This window comes from Schistocerca serialis, chromosome 3, assembly GCF_023864345.2.
Source record: "Schistocerca serialis cubense isolate TAMUIC-IGC-003099 chromosome 3, iqSchSeri2.2, whole genome shotgun sequence".
NCBI classification, from domain to species: domain Eukaryota; kingdom Metazoa; phylum Arthropoda; class Insecta; order Orthoptera; family Acrididae; genus Schistocerca; species Schistocerca serialis.
The window spans coordinates 1022089153-1022105231 of record NC_064640.1 but is presented as its reverse complement, the minus strand read 5'-3'; the positions used below and the strand labels follow the sequence as shown (position 1 = coordinate 1022105231).

Below are 16079 nucleotides of genomic sequence, written 5' to 3'. Positions count from 1 at the left end.
TGGCAAGAAAAACGTTCATGAAACCTCCTGGCTGATTAAAATTGTGTGCCGGACCAGGACTTGAAACTGGGACCTTTGCCTTTCAGGAGCAAGTGCTCTATCAACTGAGGTATCCAAGTGTGTCTCACAACCTGTCCTCATAGATTTATTTCCACCAATACCCCATCTTCTACCTTCGAAACTTAACAGAAGTTCTGCTAAACTTGCAGGACTAGCGCTCCTGGCAGAAAGGGTATTGCGGAGCTATGGCTCAGTCACAGCCCAGGGAATGTTTCCTGAATGAAATTTTTCATTCTGCAGCAGAGTGTCCACTGATATGAAACTTCCAGGCTATGGATAAGCGACGTCTCTGCAAGACTTTCTTCCAATAGTGCTAGTCCTGCAAGTTTTGGGGGAGAACTAATTTAAGCTTTGATGGTGGGATATGAGGTACGGGTAGAAGTAAAGTTGTTATGAGAGGTTGTGTGTCATGCTTGGTTAGCTCAGCTGGTGGAGAATTTGTCTGCTCTATCAACTGAGGTATCCACTAGTCTGGCATACAGTTTTAATCTGCCACATCGGCACACACACTGCTGCAGAGTGAAAAATTTCGGTCAAAAAACTTTTATGGTTGTTAACAAATAATTGAAAATGTGTTTTCCTAAGCAATGGTTGCATTTCTGGATCAAACTATATGATTTTTAAATGTCCACTTTGTTTCCTTTTTCCTAGTATTGACTCCACAAATAGTACTGCCTGTCTGAAAGAAAGATAAATCATTTATAACACATTCATTAAGGAATAAACACACTGAGGTGACAAGTCATGGGATACCTCCCAATATCGTGTCTGATTTTCTTTTGCCCAGTGTGATGCAACAACTCAATGTGGCATGGACTCGCACAAATTGACCTCTCAATTATATCCCATAAATGTTTGATGAGATTCATGTTGGGTGATCTGAGAAGCCAAAGCATTCATTAGAACTGCCCAGAATGTTCTTCAAACCAACCACGAACAATTGTGGCCCGGTTATATGGCACATTGTCATCCATAAAAATTTCATCGTCGTTTGGGAACATGAAGTCAGTGAATGGCTGCGAATGGTCTCAAAGTATGTGAACATATCCATTTTCAGTCAACGATCAGTTCAACTGGACCAGAGGACCCAGTCCATTCCGTGTAAATGCAGGCCACATGATTATGGAGTCATCACCAGCTTGAACAGTACCTTGTTGACAACTTGGGTCCACGGCTTCATGGGATCTGTGTCACACTCAAACCCTATCACCAGCTCTTACCAACTGAGATCAGGACTCATCAGACCAGGCCACAGCTTTCCCATAGTATAGGGTCTAACTGATACGGTCACGAGCCCAAGAGAGGCGCTGTAGGCAATGTCGTGCTGTTATCAAACGCACTCGCGTCAGTTGTCTGCTGCCGTAGCCCATTAATGCCAGATTTTTCTCCACTGTCCTATTGGGTATGTTCATTGTACATCCCACATTGATTTCTGCAGTTATTTCATACAGTGTTGCTTGTCTGTTAGCACTGATAACTCTACAGAAATAGTGCTGCTCTGTCGTTAGGTGAAGGGTGTCAGCCACTGCATTGTCTGCGATGAGAGGTAATGCCTGAAATTTGGTATTCTTGGCACGCCCTTGACATTGTGAATCTCAGAATATTGAATTCCCTACACATTTCTGAAATGAAATGTCCCACGCGTCTAGCTCCAACTACTGTTCTGTGTTCAAAGTCTGTTAATTCCTGTCTTGTGGCTATAATCATATCCGACATCTTTTGACATGAATCACCTGTGTGCAAATGACAGTTCTGCCAATGCACTGTGCTTTTATACATTGCATGCGTGATACTACCCGCCATCTGTATATGTGCATATCACTATCCCACCAGCTTTGTCACCTCAGCATGGATTGGAAACTGGAAGTTTGTATTCTCAGTTATATAACAAGCTTATGCAGGGTGTTTTTCCAATTCATATCACAAATAATTTGCACTACATGCTTTGGTACTCTGAAAATAGCCCAACTCAAAATATTATAGCCTGTGACAATGGAATAAAATTCACAAAGTATATCAGATATTCCATTTTTACCTCTTCTGTTAAAAATTTGTTTAGTTCTAGGGTATGCTCCTCCCAACTGAATTAATTACCTGCTCATAATGTCAATAACACTGTCAAACTCTAAATGTTCTCGTATGCACATATTGAATATTCTGAACTGAATATAACATATTCCTCCAAAGCTTAATGAGAACGAATCAACTAGTAGCTGTTAATTTTCGCTAGTGAAAATTCTTTCTAAATCTATACTATTTTTGCTACCCATCCATACATTTGTATCAACTGCAGACAAACAAAGTTTGGCAACATTATCGAGGCAAGGTAATTAATATACACAAGAAAAAGGAAGGATTGCAACATGGAACATGTAAATAGTGCCCTGTTAGGTGAACACTAATAGCTACTTACAGAATACTTTCATACTGAAACCGTTTGTTTCCAGTTAGAGAAATAACACTTGAACCTTTTCACAAAATTTTCTGTGACACCATAGTGTTAATTACCTATAACGATGTTGCAATAAGTGCAGTCAGACATCTTTGACACTTTACAGAATATGCCAGTAATTTACTGTTTCATAAGTTAAACATATTCTCACTGTATCTCTAACCTTCTCAAGCCTTTTACTGGTCTTTATATCATATTCGACAGGGTCTGCATGGTAATTTATAAACAATGTTAGTGACATAGTGAGGTCGGGTGCCCTTCTTGTCGCCACCCCTCTTCCCGAAGGACAGAATTCATCCACCCAACCTGTATGCATCTAATATTATCCCATGTGAAAAAGTGCAAAAGGTTTCTATAGGTTTGTGAATCATGTAGCTCAGGTGAGATATGGGTACCAGCCTACGACGCAGCTTTTCAGATGTGGGAAAGTGCCTAAAAACGACATCCATCCTACCAGCATACTGGCCCTTGTCATTATCCCCAGGGTGGCTTCAATCTACGGCTGGCACACCTTCCACAATTCTGGAAGCGTCATGTAATTTTGATTGGCTATCTGGGCAAATCAGTAACCTACTCAGTATGGGAAAAATTTAGTAAACTAAATTGTGGATCTTAACATATTTTCATAGTAAGATAGTGAACAAGCCATTTACATGTTGCCTTTTCTAATTCACTGTTAAATGTCTGGAACATAGTGTTGTTAAGGTAAGAACACTGATTAGTTAATTTCGTTGCAATGACTAGGATTTTTTTTTTTATTTCAAAGGTTTTATGATAGTCATTACTTCTGATGGAATAAGGAACATGTCCATGTTATTGAAGTTGCTTGTCATGGTTGGCCGTTTATATTCCAGAGCAATGTTTACTAAACCTAAACTGGTGCAGAGCAGGGCTGGTTAGCACAACCAGTTAATTGGTGAACGATTCGAAGTTTCTGAGCACCTGATGGTCTATATTGTATGGTGGAGTCCCACATGGGTCAGTGACTTTCTTCACTCGGGGACTGGGTAGTTCCATTATCCTAATAATTTCATCTTCATCGCAAAGACACACGAGTTCCTTAAGTGGTATCAAACACAGGGACTTGCACCAAGTGGCTGAACATCCCAGACTGGGTCTCCCAGCCAATAATTCCATATAACCATTTCATTTCTGCGTAGTGCACCCCCTCTCGTTCTACTGTCGATGACAATCAGTTTGGAACAATTACTTGAGCAAAGTGTTGTTAGAGGATCCAGTTATCTAGCAGCTTAATTACCTCCCACTAAGGTGCACCCTCTGGTTATCTATCATGCAGTCACAGGAGGCAATTAAATGCATGAGACAGTCAGATGATGAAACATGCAGGCAGGCAATGCTGCAGTGTGAATATACTTCACATGTCACACAGAGAAGCAGATACAGTGACGTTAATATTGATCTGTGAATCATTCTTGCAAAATTGCTTTTTCTAAGAATATTACATAATTTATAAACTCAAAAATATGATTTACATGTCAAAACAGACATCAGCTGTGTAGTAACTTTTGAGGGCAGAGAATCATAAACAAGTTGTATGTAACTTGAGTGCATGATTTTATGCCACAGATGAAGGGAATGTTTAATATTGACGATAATTTTAAATGATGCAATAACGATTTTTCTAATGATGAGGTGCCAAAATATATGAAACTTTTAAAAGGAAAAACTTGTATGTGGAAGAGATTACATAGCAAAAATGTGTTTCATATCACGTTTCCCTGATGTTCTTGGACTGGACTGAATGTGAACCACCTGGGAATTTATGCTTCTCTCAACAATAAAATGCTTCGCCGAGATGAAGGATATTCAACTGTGTATCACCCTTCTGAAGATTCACATTAAGTGCAGTGTAATCCGAGTCTGCATAGATCAGGCATATTTGGACATATACTGGAAGCTCATTTGATTTATGCTGTCTACAATATTTAGTAATGAAGAATTAGCTGAGAATGCTTGAAAGGTGGCAGGAATTGTTTAGAACTTCTGTTTTGTAATTTAAATAAAAAAACTGCATAGTGTCATTTGGGAGGGGGGAAAGAAAACCAAACAAATTTGGTACTTGCATCTTTGTGTGTTATAAGGTTTATTAATTTCTGAGACTACAATGATTATTAGTGGAAATGAAAATAGGCTTTCAGTATCTGTAGTGTATCAGAAAGTATCTAAAGTGAATTACACGTTGCCCTATTTGTGGGATTTGAGTAAGCAACAATACCCTGACTGTGGAGACAGCTGTTTGAAACTGCCTCCCTCACATTTTAGCAGCAGAAATTAGAAGGCTCTGACTGAAATGACACAAAAGCCCTGGCTGAAGGGGGGGGGGGGGGGGATTGCTACGTCGCTGGGACTAATACAAAGCTTTTGCTTGCCCTGCACACTGCTGTTACCCATGTACATGTTGGTTTAGGCTGAATTACTTATGACCAGAAGTTTCCAAATGAGGCAAGCAACTTTGTTAATTAAGGTGCTGTATTTTTTCCATTCATGTAATCATCACTGTTATCCCCCCATTTCACGATTGTGGGCAGGTTCCTAAAATAATCCAATTTTGCATAATTAACTACCCCGAAAGTCAGTAGTTCAGTTATCATCTTCATTAGCATCAGTACACAAGAGACTGCATGTCACGGATGGAAAGGACATGGACTATTCACTTTGTTCATTAGAACTGTGTATTAAAATACCAATAGATTTTTCCAACCACATAGCCACTTTAAAAAGTTCCCAGTACAGGTTAAACTGCAACATGAATTCTTACTATATCAGGTTGGTTAGTAAACCTACATTAACACACTAACTGCCACACCTGCAGTGATAGATGTTTCACCTACAGGCTGGCAGATACACAGTGTGTCTCTCCTGTGATTGGTGGTTGCCTTGTGTTGATGTTGCCAGCAACCACTATTCTTTGGTGCTCGAATGTTGCCACTCTCCCTTTAAAAATAAAACCTGGAACATCAACTTCTGATCCTTCACCTCCTTTAGTTATATTTTTTAATTGATCAGATGGTAGTTACACACACACAATCGTTTAAGACTGGCTTGGAGTGTTTACATAGGTGTTTTCGTTGTCAGGAAACAGTTTCAGAAAAAAAAGCAGCCATAGAAGGAAAAAATTCTGATATGACATCTAACAAAACTTTGTACATCATCAGTATGTCTCAATGTTCATGTGTTAACCTTTGGAGTACCTCCAGAGCTTACACTACCTGGTGTTACAAATGCCTTTGTGCATAGATTAATTTTTAAACAGTTTAATACATTATGCCCGTGTCTTGATATCATCAATACCATTAATAGAGTGGTTAAACAAATCCAAAATATGAATTTAACATTTCAGCATTTAAGAACAGGGAACTCCAAGGGGTAACAAAGTTATTGCTATAAAGAAATCTGGTCTCTCTAGTTGTGTTCTAGAACATCTTTACTAGTGTCTTGTTTAAGAACGAACCATTATTTCTGATTTGCCTCCGATTCCAATTAATATATGGTTAAGTGGTAATTATAGGAATGTTTATAACAGTATATAGACTCCAAGGTGCCAGAAACTCAAATTTTCTTTTCAAGTATCAATTTTTAAGTTAAATCCTTTCTTATTACTGCAATTTATTACCAAAGAATCCCCATTTTCAGTTTGTATGAAGAATGCCCCCAAAGCCATACCTTAATATTCATTTCACTGCTAAGCCAGTGCACTTTCATACATCAGCGTGCAGAAGTTAAGGACAAAAGTAACTTTCACATCAAGTGACACAGTCAAGTAACATAGCTCAGTGAAACTTGGACCATACATAAAACCAACTGCCAGAGTATAGCTCAGAAGGTAACGGAAATATGTATGCAATGAGACAAACAGAAATGACATATTTAAAGGCAATAATTGCACTAAAACCACCACACTTTGTGATCCCCGGGACATTACAAAAGATGGGGGACAGTTCTTAATAAGGTGTGTAATCATCTGAATGGCAATGCATGCTTTGCAATGTGCTCTCGTGCTGGCCAAAAGGTTAAGGAATTCTTGTTATAGGGTATTCGATTCCTCCACCAGTGCTGTTAACTGCTGCACGATCGTTTGTGCATGTGGACATGCTGCAGTGTCTCCACAACACATCCCATAAATGCTTGATTGGGTGTAAGCTGGGGAGGGGACGAGACGGGACAATCATTTTCAACAATGTTCCTGAGTGTTACGTGTTCCCACCTCTCACTATACGATGTCATGACACACCGAGGAACAGCTTTGTTATGGTGGTCCAGTTGTTCCGGTGGAGGGGAGGCATAATTTCGCATGGGTGTACTGACTTCCAAATTTTAGAACACAGTACACTCACCTGTCAACATTATTGTGGCACTGTACTGCATTTGGTCCTGACTATTTGTGTGAATGACAATGCATGACCAGGTCAGTGCAGATTGAGCAGCTCTTGGATCAAGGGTATCCAGTGAATTGACTGGCCTGTCACCCCTCCCCCATTTCTTCGACTCAAATTCAGTCAAGCACAAGTAGACACACATTGAAGAATGGCAATTTGCACCAACAACCATCCAGCAGTTAACTGCACTGATCGGAGTATGGAACAATTTACCACAGGCACAGCTTAACCTTGTTAGCATGGGAGCACGCTGCAGATCATTAACTATTGTCTGTGCTCTCCCACACCCTATGAAGAACTATGTCCCACCTTTTGTAATGTTCAGGGGACCATAATGGCCTGCAGTGACTTCAGTATCATTTATGTCTTTAAATAAAAGTGCCATTGCTTTTGTCTAATTGTGTATGTATTGCATTGCCTCCTGTACTATAATGGGACAGTTATTTTTTTCTAAACTTAATCCAGCTGTTACTTGGCAATGACACACCACGTGAAAGTTACTTCCATCATTAAGTTTTGTGTGCCTGCATATAATTATATATATAAAATATATCTTCCCATAATAGCCTATGGAAACTGTTGAAGCCTTAACTATTGAAATGATGACTTGTCAGTTGACATTCTTGTCACAAGGGGCGGCTGAGAGATGCAACTATATTTCAGGTAGTTTCCATAACTACCAAGGAAACTTTCCTTGTAAGTTTATGTCCATTTAAATTCGTGACATCTTGGCACCAATTAAGCATTTGAAAAATCTCATTTAATACCGAGTAATCAGAAGTTCTCTCACAAGACATACCCAACAGAGGCAATTACTAACACAGAATGGCCCAATAGGCTTCTTTCTCCACAAAGCAAAATGTTTCTGTATTCCCTACACTACAGGAACAGCAAAAATCTTGTTACATCACATTTAGAAGTCATCCTTTGTTTACAATAGCTGTACTAGCACAATCAACATTAGCATTAAATGTATTTGTAACAATCCGAATTTGACTTAGTACACTTACCAGAAAAAGCTACGAATCAAGATAAGCTGCAGAAGTTATAGTTTTTAATAGCTATGTTTGAAGTATTCATTGTATGTTAGTGAAATGGTATATCACTTAACTGTAACCAACAGGGGCAGAAGCCAGGCTGTGGACAACATCAAACCCACACTACAATAAAAAGATGAAATGCCTTGTATGAAGAAACAAGTCACAGCACTTATGGAAAATCCATGATGGAATAATGGCAGTGGCATGAAAAAGGAGTGTAGAAAGCTTTTGACCAAAAAAGTCTTCAGGCAAACAAACAAATGCAACTCTCACACAACCAGTCTCTGGACCAATCTCTCACCTCAGCAGCTAGATACAGTGATCAAGTGTCACAAGTTGCATTTGAGTGTGTTAATTCAGAAGGTGGCTTTAACAGTCATTTTGTTGTGCCTGTCCGCAACTCAGTGTTTCCACTCTATGGTGAGTAGCAATCTATCCTTTCCACAATACTGTCAAATGTATGTTGGACATGAAAATTTAGTAGGAAGCACAAGTAAGAACTTTTAATCATCAAATTACTTCAGTTTCATCACTGTGACTTGTTAATCATTCAGATTATTCTACTGGCTCTACAAAACTGACATGTCACCAAAGTACCACAGAGGAAGCATGTTCTTCTGCCTGATACTTTGTTCTAGAACTTACCCATACTGTTACTTTCAAAATGAAAATTTTTTGCAAAATGGGAAGATCAGCTCATGGCATATATTTGTTGTTTTTTGACAAAGTACTTAGCTACTTCCAAATCAGGGGTCACAGTTACATGCCTCTTGACGAGAGTAATTAGTACCATTGCAAAGGAACAGAGAAACCTTGGGACACTATCATGTGATTCTCAGTCACAATGGTACCCACATGATTCTAGTCAAAGACTGGCATGTGTAAAGTGTCAAGATTAACAGATTAATGAAAGAAGCTAGCATTCAAAAGGCCTAAGAGTTATTTATGAATATAGTGCCATCTGCATACTTTTCCTCTCCAATCATTGAAGAGAAGAAAAGTTTCAAGAACATTGATCAATTAGCTGTTAGAAAATCTAGAACCATGTGTGGGGAGGAGGGCGAAAGCCTGGAGTTCTGTGGCAAGACCCTAGAATTGCAATGAACATGACAATGAAACTGATGTACAATACCTTAAATCAACATACTTGTTCAACAGGTTAGAATACAATATTACTGCAATAAAATTTGTGGATGTTCAATTTTGGAAAAATCAACGTGTACATTTGCAAGTTAAAGCTATTAGAAATGGTTTCCACTATTGTATTATGTATCCAGAGTGTTCGTAAAATTAAATTTGCAATATATACTGTTCAAGTAATCCAATAAAATGCATTTCATGAAAATTAATGTTAAAAGCAGTTCACAATTATTCTTTCTGGATATGTAGTACTATTTTATTACAGATTCAAAATGTGACAGTAATTAAATCGTTCAGCACACTGTCTGTGTGGTCTTAGAACTTTAACAGACCTTATTGATTCTGTGCAATCAAATTTCACAAAATATTGTACATTTTTTTTGGCAGCAGTGATCTGTTCTACAAAAATGAGACTAATTGCATTAAATAGTATATCCTTTGCAACTGGTACTGACTGGGACATTAACCAACTTCAAGCAATTGTGGCGGTCATGGTTACACAAATTTTACAGAGAATAGTCTAATAAAAACAAATCTTTGCTTATTTCAAGCAAGTATAATTTCTTTCTCAATACCTTTCATGAAATGCTCTGAATGTAAATGGCCAAGACATCTGCAAGGTAAAAATAGAAATTACACAGCCTTCATGAAATATTAAAATTCCTTATTCTTTCAACTTTCAAACAATGATAGTACTCCCACATTACATTGACATCAATAGGGAATAAACTATCTGGTGTGACCAATCATGCTGATGAATGGTCTACTGAACAGTCATCCCAATAAGGCAAAAGCAACTGAAGCATTCTCATTCTGAATAATTTATTACACTTAAAAGTATCTAACAACCACATTACATTACACTGATACAATGCTTTGGCAAACCCAAGTATTCAACACAATTAGCCGAGGGTATAATTTTGTACATTTACTCCTCTGAAATACCTTACATTACAGCCAAATGAATCAATTCAGAGGCACAAGAAGACCAATTCCATGCACTGTAATATCCTTAAGTTTAGGCTCAAATTCATGTATTGCACAACTTCAACTCTAGTTCCTTGCATTTCTCATCAGCTGAAGAATCAAAGAACCAATTACAAAAATATTTCCCTGGCACTTTACTACTAAGGCCTAATCACTGGATCAAAAATGTTAATTTCACAACTAAGGCCTCCAAGAACTGTAGAAAAGTTCTCACTTTGGTGCACCAAGGTATTTTCAGAAACAGTAATGTAATTATGTGCACAGTAATGTAACTGCTAACTTTTATATTCCAAAATTACATTTTTTGCAGAGAAATGCAAATGGTAGGGTTGAAGTTTTACACCAATACTCCACAGGCCACTATTTAGTTTGGCACAGGTATGTAGTGTATGAGTGACATTACTGAGCCAAAACTTTAGGCATCAAAGTACAGGCAGTGGTTTATCCAGGCCTCATTACCTTCTCTCAGAAGAACTGATTGTTCCAACCAGTAAGGTGCTTCTCATTTTAGCATTCAAGGCAGAAATAAAAGCCAAATGAAAAGAAAACTTCAAATTATAAAACCAGATTTTGACATTAACTCAAATACAAACAATATTAAATACCTGAAAGAATTTTAGAGGAATTAGCACAATTTCAAAATTTACACAGTTTAACTTAGTGCTTCTGCAGGTAGCACTCCTGGATTGTCTCAAGGTTCTTAACTACAGTTCAGAATTTTCTTCACATGTCAATTATAACACATCTCAGATGTTTATTTCTCTAGCCTAGTCACAGGCTGCGTCAATTCCTGCCGATACATTCAATTCAGAACATACAATAGATACACACACAGCTACAAACACAATCATACTAAGTTTTTCCTTTTGCCTTCTTTCTGAAGGCAGCCAAACTAATTTTTTGATAGAAGAGTCATAAAACATGTATCCTACATTACATTTAAATTATACTGCAATTAACCCAGTACATACAATCACTTTGAAGCCAAATACTGCAGAAGCACTTAATCTATTAAATATAAATTCACGAAGAGAAACTCAGGCATTTCACAATTAGATTAAATTGCACACAAAGTTCTAGTCCAACTACAGATAATCACAATGATAGCTGTAGACAGTACCTGTTTTATAATACAAAGCTATAGACAGGACATTAACAGCACCTTCTCAGAGATCTTTACACACAAACATTTTCAATGTAATAAACTAAGTTAAAGAAGCACCACAACTTAAGAAATATTAGGAAAACAAATTCAAGAAACTGCAGGTACTGCATTTTGATTCTTGCAAATTTAACTGAAAAATAAATGCACTTCCTATAGGTCTTAAACCTGAAGATAAAAATCTTTATAAAATTTATGTTTTCAAAAAATTACAATTTGATAACGAACACAGTCCGGTGAATACAATGAATTTTAGGACCAATATATGGACATTTCACCTGCTTACAAGAGAAGTGGAGCCGTAGTTTGAGTATGATTCTCCAAAAATTAATATTCCTCCTAACACTACATCACACAAAAGTTAAGTCTCTGAGCCATTTTGTCAAACCTAAAACACACTTTACACCATAAGCAAACTTGCTTGCTGGTTATCTTACAGCAGCTATAAAGAACAAAGACACCAAGTGAAGTATGACCGAATTTTGAAAATGAAACTGAACAATGTTTTTCTATACCTCGACAGGAATGTCTAAGAACACTGGATTCCAAAAAGAGGGATCTGATAGGACAAAGTATACTGGTCTCAGTGTTAATTGGTCCCGAGACAAAAAGCCAAAAACTGATTAAGCAGTAGCCTCTCCATTGGAAGAGGATTCTTTCTTCTTCTCAACTTTGGCTTTCTTCTCCGGGGTTGCTCCTTCAGATCCAGCATCTTCAGAAGCTTCAAGCGACTCTGACTTCCTCTTACCACTAGTGGCATCTGATTCTGCAAATACACAAACCATCAGTAATGTTAGGGTCAAGGTGAGACTGGAAAGCTTCCACAGTGATATATAGAAGGCTATCTAAAGATTTTTGACAACTTTCTGTCTGTTCAAATAAACTTTTTAAGTTAAGACAGCAACAAATACAAAATGCTGACAAATTCGAGGATTAAATACAAGTGTTCTATACTACGACAAATCTTTACCCTCTAAACTAGGGTTTGACAGCAGGTAATCTATGAATTACTAACCAAGATTCTAGACAAAATGCTATTAAGAGGTAATGAACAGCCCCCTCTCAATTTTCTGACATGGAATTTGAGATTTTCTATACCTTCATGAAGTGCATTTCATATCAAATCAACTGTAGAGCAAACTCTGGGACAAGCAACTCCTTGCACTTCAATATGAACTAGCTTTTTGAAGATACCCTGTACCACAGATTTATGATTTTCTACTACAATCTATGCACAATCCATGTATTTGGTAAAATTGTGTAGGGACACCCTTGCATTTTTCAGTTTGGGTAAGACATCTAAATAATACACTACACATCAAAATACTCTTCAAACTTGTCCGCTGATACAGGTTTTCCAACTTTGAGACGAGGAATTACAGACATTGGCTGCAAGTGGGCATTCATTTAAATCAACAGGAAAAGTTGAATATTTGTGTTTGACGAATTCAAACCCAGTTCTCAACAATGGTTGCTGGATTAAAATCGTGTTCTGGACATGTCAAAGGACACCACACAAATTTTCCAAATTTACCTAGCAGTTCTGGTTTTATGACAAATGCTTTAAATATGTTGCAGAAACTACACTACAGACCTGTTCTCACAAACATTTAGCATTCACATTAACTGGCTTCTTTAACTCAACCCATTCACATTTCCTACCTAATCTAAACTGTTGGCTACACTACAGGTCAGTCTCACCATAAAGCTTTCAGGTTGTCAAACATACTGTAGCCATATACACGTCCACAATTTTACTCTCCAATTCAATATTTGGTTGCACCTTTCCTCACGAAATGCATTGGGTGCCAAATAACTCTGGTTCTCAAAAAACAAGATTAGCAATTCATATTGCAGGGTAAATCTGATAAACATTATGCAGTTTAAGGAGAAAAATTCCGTCACACATCTGGATGAACAAAATTTCATTAAAAATTATTTTTGCTCATTTATATAAAAACTTGGGAAGCATATGAAGCAAGAAAGTTTCTGAATACATAGAATAAGTTGACACCCACAGAAGGGAACATTTAATAGGCTGCTAATACAGCACCCTTTATTGCATGGATGAAACACTAAAATTCAGCAACCAACAACCCACTAAGCAGTCAAGTTAACAATGATATGAAAATATTCCATTTCTTACAGCAATGATTCTTTTGGGTATGAAACAGATAAATCTCAAATTTCACAAAGTTCCTTTTATTCTCAGTTCTTTGAAAATGAATCATGAATAGGATCCTCACCAAAGTAATTACTAAAAGTCTGAATGGATAATGTCTTTTCAACAAAATGTTGAAGACCTTTACAATACTTACATTTTTAACCATGCAATTTCAATAATTTACTCCAATTACAAAACTGGACATTTTACCCATCTTATTTAGTGTGACTAGACTAGAACACTACTAGAAGACCATAAATGAAGCTACTGACAACTCTTTACAGCAGGTACCTTGTGTGTCCAAATTATTGTACAGAAACTCTGCAACTTACAATTCATAATACTACAGCATTACACAAAATTCTGTGCAGCATTCAGAAGGAACCCTGAACTGAGTCTACCGAAGACTCTTGTCACAGTATCACCTTCTGAACCAAACATTTGGGTATGAACAGCTACTATGCACACAACCACGTTTCAGGAAATTCAGTAGTTTCTTCAACTACACACATACTGCCCATCAATATTTAGTAATAATTTGAAATTCATGACAAGTTCAAGATAACCCACAATGCAAGGGAAATTTATGCACAACATTTGTCTATCTACTTCAAATACAAAGGCTGAGATTTAATCATTGGGTTCCATAAACACTGAAATCCATGCAGTATTAACAAACTAAGAGTAACTTGCAAACCTTTTTTCTCTGAGCTCTCTTCAGCGTCAGTTTTATCCTCTGATTCATCCTTCTGGACAGCACCATTTTCCTTAGGTCCACTGTCTTCAACTTCCTTCTCTTTCTTATCTTCTACAGTTTCTTTCGCCTCTTTCACATCCTTCGTGGTAGTCTCCTTCGTTTCCTCCCTGTCAACAAGAATTTACTGATTACAAAAATTGTTACAAACGTAAACAAAACAGACCATGCCATCTAATCACTTCTGCATTATCAAACAAGTGGCACTTCAGGAATGACTTCTCTTGAAAGTGAAGTCACTTACACGAACTATGTCTTAAAAACTCAAACAGAAGAAAATTTTCCACCTCTAACTAGGTGGATTTAGGCTTCTTACAGTCTAGAAAAAATACTTCGTAAACACCACGAAGTTAGCGCTGAAGTTCGCGGGCTTTTTCCAGCCGAAGACTCTGGTTAAATTTGTGCGGAGGCTGCTAAAAACTATTCACTTCACATTTATACACAATTCGATACGTTATACACTATGTTTCATACGAATATACACTATCAAATGACAACCACCAACGCCTTAGCTCCGTTTTATTTAAGAACGCATTCGAATTACGCGCTCTCATGGCGGAAAAATTCAAAAATCATAATACAAGATTATATGGCTTTAGGTTCAAACAATCTAGACCGCGTACAACGCGTTCACATTCAACAGTCTTATCGCGAAAATTCGTTGGGCGTTAAGTTCGACAGGTTCCGATTTAACAGCGAGAGTTTATTCTCAGTTACAAGACACTGGCATCAAATTATATGGAGGCGGTAAAATGTTGACTCCTCAAATTTATCAACGGGCACCGCATACTTATTTATTGAACAGTACCAAGGGCCTTAAGTTGTTTCCTTGGTACATGCGTTCGCTACAACTCAGAATTACGAACACTAGTTGCAGACCACACATTAAAGCTGAGGCAGCCAATTTACTCAATTTATAAAACGAAAATATTTTAAATGTCAATCGTCTTGCAATTTCCCATACCTGGGGCTCCACCTCCCTAACATCCGAACAAACGTTTTCCTTTCAAACAACAAATGAAAAAAATTCCAAACATAGTAAACTAATCAAAATTTCGGAAGTTCGTCAGTTTATCAGCAACATACACGGACACGTGTCAGTGAGAAACCCGTCCGCATGCTGGAGAACGAAGACCGGTTTTAGCGTACATTAGTTCATAATAAACAGTTTTCAGCGTACAACTAAATATTTACTTACTACAAGGCTGTTTATCGCAAATTTTCGCGAATATTTAACACCTGGTAACTTACGCGCCATATTCACCCACTAGCCCGCCAAAACTTCAGTCACTCACATATTCAGTATATCTAGTAAATTAAAACATTTTCTCACATACATATAAAACTTACTTGGTTTCTGATACTTTATCGGCCATTTTATGTACTTTCTGTTTAAGATTTCTCACAAGAAAACAAGAATCAATGGGCTACTGCTCCACTCGCACACGCACCGAACCGTCACTACCAACAGCCTCTGAGCGAAAGAGACCCTCACCGCGCACTTCCTCTATGACCTTCAAAGTAATAATTTCCCGCGTTGAGCAGATGGCTCTGATAACCCGCCTCCCCACCACATTCGGAACGGAACCGTAAAACGTTTTTGTTTTAAAATTTCACAATGCTATACATAATCTAATTTTATGGGATATTATTTACCACCAAAATTGTGTTTAACTGAAACTCAGCTACGAAGAGGGAATGATAAACGACCAAACATCGTCGTCAAAGATATGAAAGACTGTCATTCGAAGTGCTTTGGACGGCCACAACTCGCAGACGCCAGGTTATAGGACATTGCGTAACGTCTGTGGAATCGTGAGCGCGGATATTGATGTTCGTCGTCACCCGTGTCTATTCCGGTAGGCATACAAGAGACGTTATTACGGAAATATAACAGCTAACAACCGGTCACCCTGTTTAAAT

General features: G+C 37.7%; 1 protein-coding gene across 1 annotated transcript; it reads right to left on the bottom strand.

Annotated features, from left to right (window-relative positions):
* Positions 1-9894: 9894 nt before the first annotated feature.
* On the bottom strand, positions 9895-15664 carry LOC126471478 (uncharacterized). The gene is made up of 3 exons (XM_050099681.1): positions 15507-15664; positions 14100-14266; positions 9895-12004 (listed from the first exon to the last, which is right to left on the bottom strand). Exons 1-3 carry the CDS (start codon positions 15530-15532, stop codon positions 11862-11864), a joined length of 336 nt encoding a protein of 111 aa, XP_049955638.1. The 5' UTR covers positions 15533-15664; the 3' UTR covers positions 9895-11861.
* Between the last annotated feature and the right edge of the window lie 415 nt (positions 15665-16079).